The sequence below is a fragment of the Aedes aegypti genome, chromosome 3 (assembly GCF_002204515.2).
Source record: "Aedes aegypti strain LVP_AGWG chromosome 3, AaegL5.0 Primary Assembly, whole genome shotgun sequence".
Lineage (NCBI taxonomy): Eukaryota > Metazoa > Arthropoda > Insecta > Diptera > Culicidae > Aedes > Aedes aegypti.
Genome location: NC_035109.1, coordinates 268,029,728 through 268,042,156, shown reverse-complemented (window position 1 = coordinate 268,042,156; position 12,429 = coordinate 268,029,728). Strand labels below are relative to the sequence as shown.

Below are 12,429 nucleotides of genomic sequence, written 5' to 3'. Positions count from 1 at the left end.
TTGGAAATCTTCAGAAATATGACCATTTCCATAAAACTGGTTCCGGAAAGCATGGTCAGTCATGTTTGTATTTCCAATCATGTAAATATTATCCGGAGCTGTATCCAAGCGGACACCAACCTTAAAAATGATGTTTCCTGCAGCGTATTCAGAACCATTAGATGCACAGACCACTCTATAGAACGTTCCAGGTGCCCTGGGGGAAGTGGTCAATTAGGAACATATCCGGAACCATATCAATATGGGCATCAAACTTCATTATTTTCAAAGGTTATGCTTTCCGAAGCATTTCCAGCATCACCAGCTGCCATAACCACTTTATAGTAGGTTCCAGGTGCCCCGGGGGATGTGGCCAATTCGGAACATGTCCGTTCATCTGTTTAGAATCACATTCTACCATAAACAGTAAGATCCATGTGACTTGGAAAATGGCGAGCATTTTCAGAACCACAAGATATAATAATCACTCTATAGTATATTCCAGGGGCTCCTAGAGATGTGGCCAACTCGAAACATGACCTCATCCCCCAGGGCCCATGGAACCTACTATACAGTGGTCATATAAATAAGTTGCGCTGTAAAAACTTCTATTAGCATCACCTTCAAAAATCTTGATGTTTTTACCCATATTGATGTGTTTTCGGGCATGTTTTGAATTGGCCACATCCCCGGGGCACCTGGAATCTACTATAAAGTGGTCATGGCAGCCGGTGGTGCTGGAAATGCTTCGGAAAGCATAACCTTTGAAAATCATGAAGTTTGATGCCCATATTGATATGGTTCCAGATATGTTCCTAATTGACCACTTCCCCCAGGGCACCTGGAACCTTCTATAGAGTGGTCTGTGCATCTAATGGTTCTGAATACGCTGCAGGAAACATCATTTTTAAGGTTGATGTCCACTTGGATATAGCTCCGGATAATATTTACATGATTGGAAATACAAACATGACTGACCATGCTTTCCGGAACCAGTTTTACGGAAATGGTCATATTTCTGAAGATTTCCAACCAATCTTAATGCGTCCGGTGGCATTCAACTTCCTATTAGTTCTAGTTTCTAGGAAAATTGCAAACATCTATCTAACTTTACACCACACAAAAATACAAGCGACAGAAAAAAATGACATTTGGACATGACCTCAGAAAATCCGGAACACCTCCGGTGTCCAGTGGCCAATATGCATGGCCAAGGAAGTTCCTAAAACTGGACCAAATTTGCCGTCGACTGCTTCCAGATGCATCCAATTTCATTCATTTTTCATAAAGTTATAAGCATTTGAATTTGGGCAAAATTTTGCCTATCTCAATCATTTTGCCTATCCCCTGTATCTATTCCGTGATTGACTGAAATCAGTAAACATGCACAAAGAATCAACGGCGCTGGACACGTCCTTGCAGTCGGGTGAGATTTTGGGGATTAAGGAATATTAGTGCGTAACCTTCGCTGTTCGAAGACTGTGTTTACCTCTGCATCTCCACAAAAGTGCAAACAGTGCAAAGTAGAATGGTTGTTGATTTGTGTATTTGTGTATTCCCGCCGTTTTAATTCGTTTTTACCCGTATAAAACCGGTAGTTTTTAGCAGTTTCTCGTATCTTCCGATGAGTAAACTTCTCACGTTCCAGTGTATACTAGACAATTATCGCTCAATACACCCGATTCTGCTTTTGCACGGGAGATGCGAGTTCAAAATTTCAAAAACCGTGCAAAAAAAGTAAAACCATTTCTCGACGTTTCATGCAAAAATGAGGACTTGGCGGGAAAAAATGTATGTGTATTGTGATCAGGGATGGGAAATGTACTGTACTGTACATTTACCACCTCGACATTCACATTTTTCTACACGACCATCAAAATCCAAAGCAAACCATGACCGTTCAAAACAAAAAAAAAAATGTCACGGCTTTTCAAAACTGTAATCTTTTTCTTCGCAACGTTTTTTCAAACCCGAATGTGAAATGATTTGAGCACAGTGGTGACACGATTTTTCCGGTTTTCGGGGTTTAACATTTTTGCTCGATAAAGGGAGCATGAAATTGAACTTGTTTATATGTATCGCAACGGAATGATTGTGCTCTTGCTATTAGCGCCAATAGATTTCAATTAGTTGAAAACACAAGCGAAATATTAGCGATTGAATTATTTAACATTTTTTTCATTCATTCACCTCGAGAAGGCTGTCAAGCAGAGTGTGAACCGTTGGCAGCGCAACGTCTGATGGTATTGATGCTGCTGCTGCTTTGTGTATTGGTCAACTGGCAGAATCGATGAAATGAAATGAAATTGTGATCACAGTTCCCAAGCCTGATTGTGATAATATCTAAAATTAAAATCGATCTTTTGTTTTTCTCCACTGTGCATTTTCCGGGCTACCGTACAAAAATTAAGAGCATCTCGACCGCGGTTAGAGCAAAACGTCCGACGATTGTGATCACTGCGCGAAGCCGGTAAAAAGCGATGAAGAACGCATCACTTGCATGGCTTTCTGTGAACGGATGATTCACCTTAGATGGTCGGCTACAAAGCTACAAAACATTTGTGAAAATCGTTTATGACAGCCCAAATTTGATTTGAATGTGCGACGAGTGAACGAAATTTATGAAAACCTCACAATTCAAATCGGTCGTTTCATCGTTAGGTGATGCCTTTAAGGGTATAGCCGATAAACAGTAGATCGTACATGCCGTGATTAGGAAGTAACTGGCGATACAAGGACAACAAATCGCTCAATTGTCCAGACGAATGGCACCAACTTTCCCTTTTCTACGACAATCTGCTTCATCTTCTTGACAACCACCGCCGAAAGGGCGCCGTGATGATGAGTTAGTTCTCAATCCGGCTGTCACCAAACAACTTTTTGGGGGCACTAAGGAAATGTCAAACGCCACCATAATTACCGTCCCTGAACCTATTCAGCTGTTTTGGGGTTTCTTTCCCGTATTCATCCGAGTGTCAAACCCGAAGCCATAGAAAAATTAGTCAAAGACTGTTCGCAGAGCGATGGCACCATATTCCACTTGTAAAACCCGAGATTGATTCCAGTCGCTTGAGCTTCATTTCCTACAAGATCGGAATTGATCCAAAGCTCCGCGATGCCGCTTTGAGACCAGACTCCAGATACATGGCCAAAAGGATTACTGTTTCGCGAGTTCGAAGATCTCAGCTCAAAAAAATTATGGTTACCATCGTTGAATACGCCGACCATCATGGTAAATATTTCACATAAAGACGTTTCGCATACGCACGTTTGGCATAATGGATGTTTCGCATAATGTAGTTTCATTCAAGAACAGGTAGCATTTTAAAGAAGGCATATAATTCCCATTATGCCAAATGTCCGTTATGCCAAACGTCCTTATGCGAAACGTCTCTATGCGAAATGTCCCACCCCCAAGCTGAAGGTCGTGGGTTCGAGTCCCGCCGTTCGAGGATCCTTTCGAAAAAAAAATCTCAACTAACAAGGAGAATATGTATAAAATTATGTTTGTGAATATATTAACATTCATTTTCATGTTTCGGTATTGAATTCAACATAAATAAATCGTTTTTTTTTTTAATTTAAATTAGTACCTATGTTTCGAACAAAATCGAACGAATTACGTAATGTGTATAGGACATTGCATACCTTTAGACGTTTAACGTTAAACATTTAGGGGTCCGTTAGGAGTCACCCAGGCAATAACCAGAATCGAACTAGCTGAGGTCAAACATCTTCAATCGAAGAAAGTGCGGCTTAAACAGCATTTGTTATGGCATACCGATGCTGAGTATGAAATCGCAGCTATATCTATGGTGACAGTCCCACCAACGCCATCGTGAGAAAATGTGAGCTTAAAACTGCAACATATACATAAGCCGTTGATTGGTTAAGCGGTATCATATGCATATTTCCAGGTAAAAAGTTACGATATTTTCGTTTAGTACAGACCTCAGGAAGTATTGGATTTTGATTCGATTTGCACTTTTTCGTTCTTTTTTCACCAAAATTTATTTCTTATCTATCTTCTATATAAATAAAAATGGAGTGGTGTTCGTATGTCACGAAATGGCTTGAGAACGGGTCAACGGATTGACGCAAGTTTTTCACTGTTGCCCTCCACAAGGGATGCGACGTGTTCGTACGAGGAATAAGTTCGGGAAAGCCTCCGGAATAATCGGGAAAACGGGAGGAGACTAAGGTTTCATTTTGTATGGGGGATTTTTTGACGTTTTCCAACAGCCTACTTGATGGCAATACGAAGTTTGCCGGGACCACTAGTATGTCATAAAATTGCTGAATCGCGATGAAGTACCTGATATTTCGTATGCTGAATGGAAATACCGTTATGGGGTGATATGCTAATTTCCATCGTATACGCTTTGATCAGTGAGACCTTGAACTTTTTCTGATACAAACCGATGCTAAAAATATTTCCCATGACGACTTTCGAACTGTGTCGCAATCAGTTTCTATTCGTCTCACAGTTAACGGTTCATTGTGGCATAGTGAGTTGTCAAAATACACCACTTCAACGTTATAATAAAAGGATAAACTAGAATATTAAGATCTCCTGGCATCCCTTTCCTTTCCCATAGCATGATGAAATGTGTATGTGAATTTCCCTTAAAATTCATTGCCCCCATCGACGGATGAAAAACTTTCTTTACGTTCTCAACTGTATGCGGTCGTTGAGGGAATTTCTTGAAATTTTCAGAGATTTACGACTTGTGACTGGAATGAAATCCTTCAGTGAAGATGTACAAAGATTTTCCATAGTGTAAATCAATGCCCGGTAAAGTAAGTCTCACAGAGGGGCTGGAAGAAATATGCATCGTAATGTAGCGTGGTTCAGTCGATCGCTAGATTTCGCTCGGTACGTCTTCGTCCATGCGGTTTCGGTGAAAAAGTGCAAAGCGAATAATTGCACTGAAGTTATTTATTAAAATACAGCAGTTCTATTGCATTTTTGGTGTACAAGAGGAAGAATCATAACAGCGTTCACAAACTTGGCAAAAGAATCATGGTTGCAGGTAAGTTTGAATATCCGCAATAGTGAAACATTTTAAATTCGATATGACGAATGTTAACGCTTGCGACGAAGTAGATCGAAACCCTATGCACAAAATTTTGTTTTGCGAAAAAAAATAATACAAAATGCTGTTTTCAGTGACGCCCAGTTAGACAAATGTGAAGTAAGTAAGAGAGTAATAGGTTTATAGATGGATTATCCTGTAATATATACCAATATTTTAATGCATCATAATCTTTACTAACAATCGCCTGGTGCCAAGACACCCGTCAATCGGAAACATACAGTACTGGACAGAGTAAACTACACATTGGATTTGATTATTAGACAAAATGGTCAAGTTTGGAGGGGTTCCGGGTCATTTGGCCGAACGCCATTTGGCCGAATGCCGTTTGGCCGAACGCCATTTGGCCGAAAGGGTCATTTGGCCGAATGCCGTTTGGCCGAAAATGAAAACAATAGATAATAGATAACAGTTAGCATGAATTTTTAATGAATTTCAATGCTGAATTTTAAAGAACAATTTTTTTTAAAGAAGGATACATTATCATTTATGTACAGCTCTTTAGTATTAGTTCAAGAAATAGTCAATGCTGAAAGAGGAGCATCCTAAATGAAAGCAATTGTTAACTTCTCTGCTAGCGGTAATAGTAGCCAGCAGAGGTTTTCGCATTGCGTTTGTAGTCAGCTTTTGACAGTAACTAAAAGACAGTTTAAGACTTATTCGTCCTTCTGTAGCATCGGTTTGCTTCAATGCTTCGAATCGTATTAAGCAATTTTATTTAAAGTTCTAGCAAACACGAGTTTTGGCTTCTTCTTTTCTCGACGGAGAAACAGTGAGCCTTATTGACGTTCACTGAACCGTTCGAATTATTGGTATACGAAAGCAACGGTGCAGACTTAATATTGGAGGAGAATGAAATCTTACCTATGTTAACCCTTGTGCTAAAAATATGTTTTTTTTTATGACTCTTGCTGAGCGTATTATAAGCCATAGTTTCAATAAACTATGAAAAATATTCAAAAATTAAAGAACAGCCTATGATCAAAAGAAGGAATAATTTCTTATAAATATTAAAGCAAATGTAATGCAAATAATTATTATATCAGTAACTACAAAGAACAGCCGATAATTTAAAGAAGGTAAAATACCCAATAATAATATAAGATTTATTATTGCCAATATTTATGGAATAAGTACAAATCGAAAGAATAGCCTATGTTTAAACGAAGAAAAAAATTCTGATGAAAATCAATCAGGAGTAAACCTAGCACACCGTTGGTAATCCAGAAACGAACCAATTATCAGCTTAGAGTCTTGACGCGAGTTCAAAACTTCGTCCTGAATTAATGAATCGTTTTAATTATACTCTTGGAGCACTTATATAGCGACAAATATGACGTTCGGCCACATTATCAAAATCAACAAATGAATTACCTGATTAGTTATTGGGCCACACTAAGGTGATTATAAAAGGAAGCCAAACTTTGAATTTTCAAGTGCACAAGACGAGAGAATCTGACAACAGTTCGCGTTGAATACAAATCAAATTGCTTGCTTGCTGGTGGTGAACAATGGGATAGATTTTCCACGCGGAGAGTTGTTTGGTTCTTAAGTCTTGTGCTCTTGAAAATTTAAGGTGTGGCTTCGTTCTATAATCACCCTAATGACTCCTACTTATCAGCGTTGACGCATTTTTTTCGTGATTCGGCCAAACGGCATTCCGCCAAATGACCCGTTCGGGCAAATGGCATTCGGCCAAACGGCATTCGGCCAAACGGCGTTCGGCCAAATGGCCGGACACCATCTGGGATAGATTCTTGGTCAGGATCTTTTCGTAATGGGAATTTCCTTGACTTCCCAGGGCATAGAGTATCGTCTACCATTTTGGAAATAGTAACAACATTTTCATTTACAAATATTTATTTTTTTTCTTGGCATTAACGTCCTCACTAGGACAGAGCCTGCTTTTCAGCTTATTGTTCTTATGAGCACTTCCACAGTATTAACTGTGAGCTTTCTTTGCCAATTTTGCCATTTTCACATTCGTATATCGTGTGGCAGGTACGATGATACTCTATGCTCAGGGAAGTCACAAAGCAGCAGCAGCATCAATTCGAGTGTACGAAGGTACGGTGCTGCCATCTGGGAAAAGTTTGCTCGATGCGTGAAGCGTCGACAATTTTACCCGGCAAGGTATAGGAAGCGAAATTTCAAATGCTCATATAAAATTAACTATAATAGTTATTTAAAATCCTTTCAGTATATGTTGATATACTTTCAGGGCTGTTACAGAAATCTTAAAATCCTATCCGCGAAAATCGCGACTTCAGATATTCGATCCGCGCTTAGAAACACCAATCCGCGCCTTTAAAAAAATCTGTTTCATTGACATCTTTACTACTCATTATAAAAAAATGCCTAAACGTGCTTGATTAAAAACAAGTTTTCAATGATACTAAGTGATTATTTTCGCCTTATCTTAAAGTATCTACTCTTGAGCAAGACAAGTTTTTATACGCATTTCTGTCAACACTAAGGGTAGAGTTAAATGATGAAATATATATAATTTAACTGGAGTAAATAAGGCAGGTAAAAAGCGGAAAAATCCAATAATTCGAGTTTTTCATGAAGAAAATCGTATACAAAAATATCACTCGAAATTTATTTATCATCAACATTTCAATATATTTTTTGTAGAAAATCGTGCAAATTCATAAATGTGTCACTACAAGCAGAGAGGAGGCCCAGTTTGCAACAATACTTAACACGATTCGATATGATCTTTGCATACAATAGGAGATGCAAAATGAAGTTATTTATGATATCTTAAGAAGAAAAACATACACAGTAATTTTACATTGTCAATTAGAAGCATAGAAAACCTTGAATTGCTATTTGAATTTTGAATTTTTATCTCATCTAATTTTATATTTTAACCAATTTTAATTGGTGATGTTATCGAGACCGAAAACATTGCCATTAATACGGTAAGATCACCAATACTGTATTTTTTCATGAAATACATGGATAGGCAAACACCATCATATTATTTTAGAAAATAATGTTGCAAAAAATATTGTTTTATTTATGAGATGAAGACAGTTGAACAATAAGTTTCAAATGCATGCCATTCATTGTATGGAAACTGTTTTATTTTTTATAAAACTTCCAGTCTTAGAGGTAAAAAGACTTAAGATTGTTTAGATAATTTGATATGTTTAACAAATTTATGTTATTATGAAAATTATTACATTTTTCAGTAATATTCATTAGTCATTAGCAGTACATTCGACTATACATTTAAAACTCTCTAGACGTTTCACACAAGATGTCCAACTCTACAGGTTCAAATCTGAGCCACCCTTAAATTAATTTTGATGAAATTTTAACAAGACTAGATAAAATTTCAAAACAAATTGAATAAATCATTAAAATAACCAAAACGGCCGCTATGAAAAGCATAGATAGCGCCACCGTAGCCTTGTGTGTTTGACAGAACAGCAATGCTGTCACAATGTTAAATCCCATATACACTGGCGCCTTTGTTTTGATGCGGTGAGCACTGACAAAAACTACATTCAATGATCCATTCAAAACTAAAAAATAAACAACAAAATTTTATAAAAAATGTTTTGTAAACTACTCTGTTTAATTATGCGGAGCTTACTTTTTGACAGGGAATGCCTTCTTCTTCTTTCTGGCGTTACGTCCCCACTGGGACAGAGCCTGCTTCTCAGCTTACTGTTCTTACGAGCACTTCCACAGTTATTAACTGAGAGCTTGCTTTGCCAATGACCATTTTTGCATGTGTATATCGTGTGGCAGGTACGAAGATACTCTATGCCCTGGGAAGTCGAGAAAATTTCCAACCCGAAAAGATTCTGGACCGGTGGGATTCGAACCCACGACCCTCAGCTTGGTCTTGCTGAATAGCTGCGCGTTTACCGCTACGACTATCTGGGCCCCACGATTTAAATTTTATTTCGAATTTAAAACGAACATTGAAAAACAATGTCGTTAAAACAATTGCGGATTTCAATTGCATCGAGTGCGAGTAGCATTAGAGGAAAACAAACGATAATTTTCTAAAACGCTCAGCTACAAATGGTGTAACATTACCTTACAAATATGTCATAAAATTGCTGAATCGCGATATTGAGTGAAGTACGGATATTTCGTATGCTGAATGGAAATAGCGTTATAGGGTAATATGCTAATTTCCGTCGTATACGCTTTGATCAGTGAACCCTTGAACGTTTTCTGATACAAACCGATGCTAAAAAAATATTTTCCAAGACGACTTTCGAACTGTGCAGTAAGATTTTTAAAATCTTGATCGTTTATTGGAAATAATGCTATGAAATTATCAGTTTCCGTTACATCTATCCATCGCATCCTTTTTAATTTCGGTCGCAATCAGTTTCTATTCGTCTCACAGCTAACGGTTCATTGTGGCATAGTGAGTTGTCAAAATACACCATTTCAACGTTATAATAAAAGGTTAAACTAGAATATTAAGATCTCCTGGCATCCCTTTCCTTTCCCATAGCATGATGAAATGTGTATGTGGATTTCCCTTAAAATTCATTGCCCCCATCGACGGATGAAAAACTTTCTTTACGTTCTCAATTGTATGCGGTCGTTGAGGGAATTTCTTGAAATTTTCAGAGATTTACGGTTTGTGACTGGAATGAAATCCTTCAGTGAAGATGTACAAAGGTGTTCCATAGTGTAAATAAGTGCCCGGTAAAGTAAGTCTCACAGAGGGGCTGGAAGAAATATGAATCGTAATGTAGCGTGGTTCAGTCGATCGCTAGATTTCGCTCGGTACGTCTTCGTCCATGCGGTTTCGGTGAAAAAGTGCAAAGCGAATAAATGAACTGAAGTTATTTATTAAAATACAGCAGTTCTATTGTATTTTTGGTGTACAAGAAGAAGAATCATAACAACGTTCACAAACTTGGCAAAAGAATCATGGTTGCAGGTAAGTTTGAATATAGTGAATACATTTTAAATTCGATATGACGAATGTTAACGCATGCGACGAAGTAGATCGAAACCCTATGTACAAAATTTTGTTTTGCGAAATAGATATCAGAAAAAATAATACTAAATGCTGTTTTCAGTGACGCCCAGTTAGACAAATGTGAAGTAAGTAAGAGAGTAATAGGTTTATAGATGGATTATCCTGTAATATATACCAACATTTTACGGCATAATAATCTTTGCTAACAATCGCCTGGTGCCATGTCAATCGGAAATATACAGTACTGGACAGAATAAACTACACATTGGTTTTGATTATTACACAAAATGGTCAAATTTTGAGGCTTTGAGTTTAGATTGGGGCCTTTTCAGCCTTGTGGTAACGTCCGCAAATACAGAGAAAAGCCATACTGAAGGTAACCACTCGGCTAAGGAAGGTTCCTAAAATTTAAAAATATCTTTTGAGTATAAATATTTCGAGTAATGTAACATTTGGAAAAATTGTTCAATTTAGTATGTTTGTACACACTTACATTCGGAAATTGATCTCGGTAAACCGAGTGAGATCTCGATAAATGTTTACCAAATCTCACTAGCGTTTGTCGAGACCTCGGTAAAAATTTTGTTCGTCGATATCTGAGTAAAACAAGTACCGAAATTCGGTATTGAAATTTACTCGATTACTCGGGTTCTCGGCGAATCGTTTTGCTGAGGTCGGTAAAATAATTTAAGTGTGTAGAAAAACATTGCCCAGTTAAATTTAAAAAATTTCAAATGTCGTAGGTACATCTCTTATCTTACAAAAATGAAAAAATACAAAAAAAAAATGAGAGATAGGAGATGTACGACAAATGAATTTTGTCTTTGGAAAACAGTGAATTTTCTGTTGCTGTGTAAATTGAGGCTATTACTAAGCTGTGGTGATAATCAAGGATCAAAAGACCAGATCCCTAGGCCTTGGCTATTTTGTATGGAAAACGACCGTACCTTTTCTGTAGGCTCAAAGGCTCATGTTTTCAAACGATGGACAACATTCGTTTGAAGGATTCTGATTCTGACTAATTTAAAATACCCAGTAACTAAGTTCCCTCCATCCCAGCGAAACCTACCTCCCGGTACAGCTTCTGCAGCGAGGACGCATTCAGCTGCGTTTTGTCGATGATTTTGATGGCCACCTCCTTGGACGTCGGGACGTGCTTGGCCAGTTTCACCTTGGCGAAGTTACCCTTGCCGATGGTTTTCAGCAGTTTGTACTTGCCGATGTGTTCCTCGGCCGGTCGCCATCGAGCACCGGTTCCGCGCATCTGCATATTTGGTGAACCCTGGGGAAAAGACAAGCACAAAAAAGGAAAGCTGCGATTAGTCATTGCTAAATTTTGTTTTTTTTTTTTCATATGAGATGTTATCCACACCACAAATGATGGTGTGGATTATAGCTGCAGTAAATAAATAAACATTGACGCTATAGCTGCCGCTGCTGTTGCCGTTGTCGCGTCGTGAGGTGATTACCCTCTACGATGTGTGGCGGCCTCGTGTTGCGTCATCGTGTGTCAAGATTTGCCACAGTTCCTTCGAAACCAAAACATAACAGTGTCTCGAAAATCGGTCGTATTTTACTTTTTCGAGGAAGAAACATCACCAAGTGAGCTGTGTACTTTTGCCGCATAGGTTTGTAGTAAAATGAAGCTAAATTTAACTAACGGCGTACAGTGGTATTGGCCATAGGCCAAATACGTAAAATTGGGTTTCTTGTTTTTTTACCCTTTCATGGATCAGTTAAGATTTCAAGAATGTAGAAACAGAAATTTTGAATTTCGACACAACCATGAATTTCTTCAGGAATTTATCCAAAAAATTTTTCACAAATTCATTTTTTTTTTGTCGCTTTCACTAAACCTATGTGAAAACATCCATAATAAAAATTTCAGTGATATCAATGAAAACAATTTCCAGAGTGATTTTGATAGTCTCAACTGATTTATGACCATTTCGTAGAACGAATTAGACCACTGTGCGCTGGTGGATTTCGGACCGGCAATTGATGGGATGTTTTCGTTCGGAACGTGTTCCGCACACGATAATCAAACGCTGCAAGGAGGAAGAAAGAATGAGTAGGAATAGCAATTTCGCCGTTCTGAATATTTACGCGCGCGCGGAGGAAAATCCAAGAACCGGGAAAAGCGCAAACACAACAAGAGCACAGTAAAACTCGGTTGTATGTATCGGATTTAATAATAGACGCCGGCGAATTACTTGGCAGTGCTAAAAATAACGGGCTGTGCCGTGCCAGAGATATTAGAGCGGAGATTCCCGAGATGGGGGTACTTAAACTGAATACGAGCTGTGAAAACCAGTAGGGAAAACAGGAAATGGTTGCGTCCCGGTGCCGATTTTATGAGTGTTTTTTTAATATTTGTGTACCTATTGG

The 12,429-nt window shown here is 38.2% G+C and overlaps 1 protein-coding gene across 28 annotated transcripts in view; it reads right to left on the bottom strand.

Moving 5' to 3' along the window:
- The window catches only part of LOC5579800 (serine/threonine-protein kinase MARK2), a 356,247-nt gene that overhangs the window by 89,278 nt on the left and 254,540 nt on the right, over window positions 1-12,429 (bottom strand). For all 28 annotated transcript variants that reach the window (XM_021848980.1, XM_021848978.1, XM_021848981.1 and 25 more), the window contains one exon: window positions 11,111-11,323. In XM_021848980.1, the coding sequence (XP_021704672.1) occupies window positions 11,111-11,323 (213 nt within the window). The remainder of the gene's footprint in view (window positions 1-11,110; window positions 11,324-12,429) is intronic.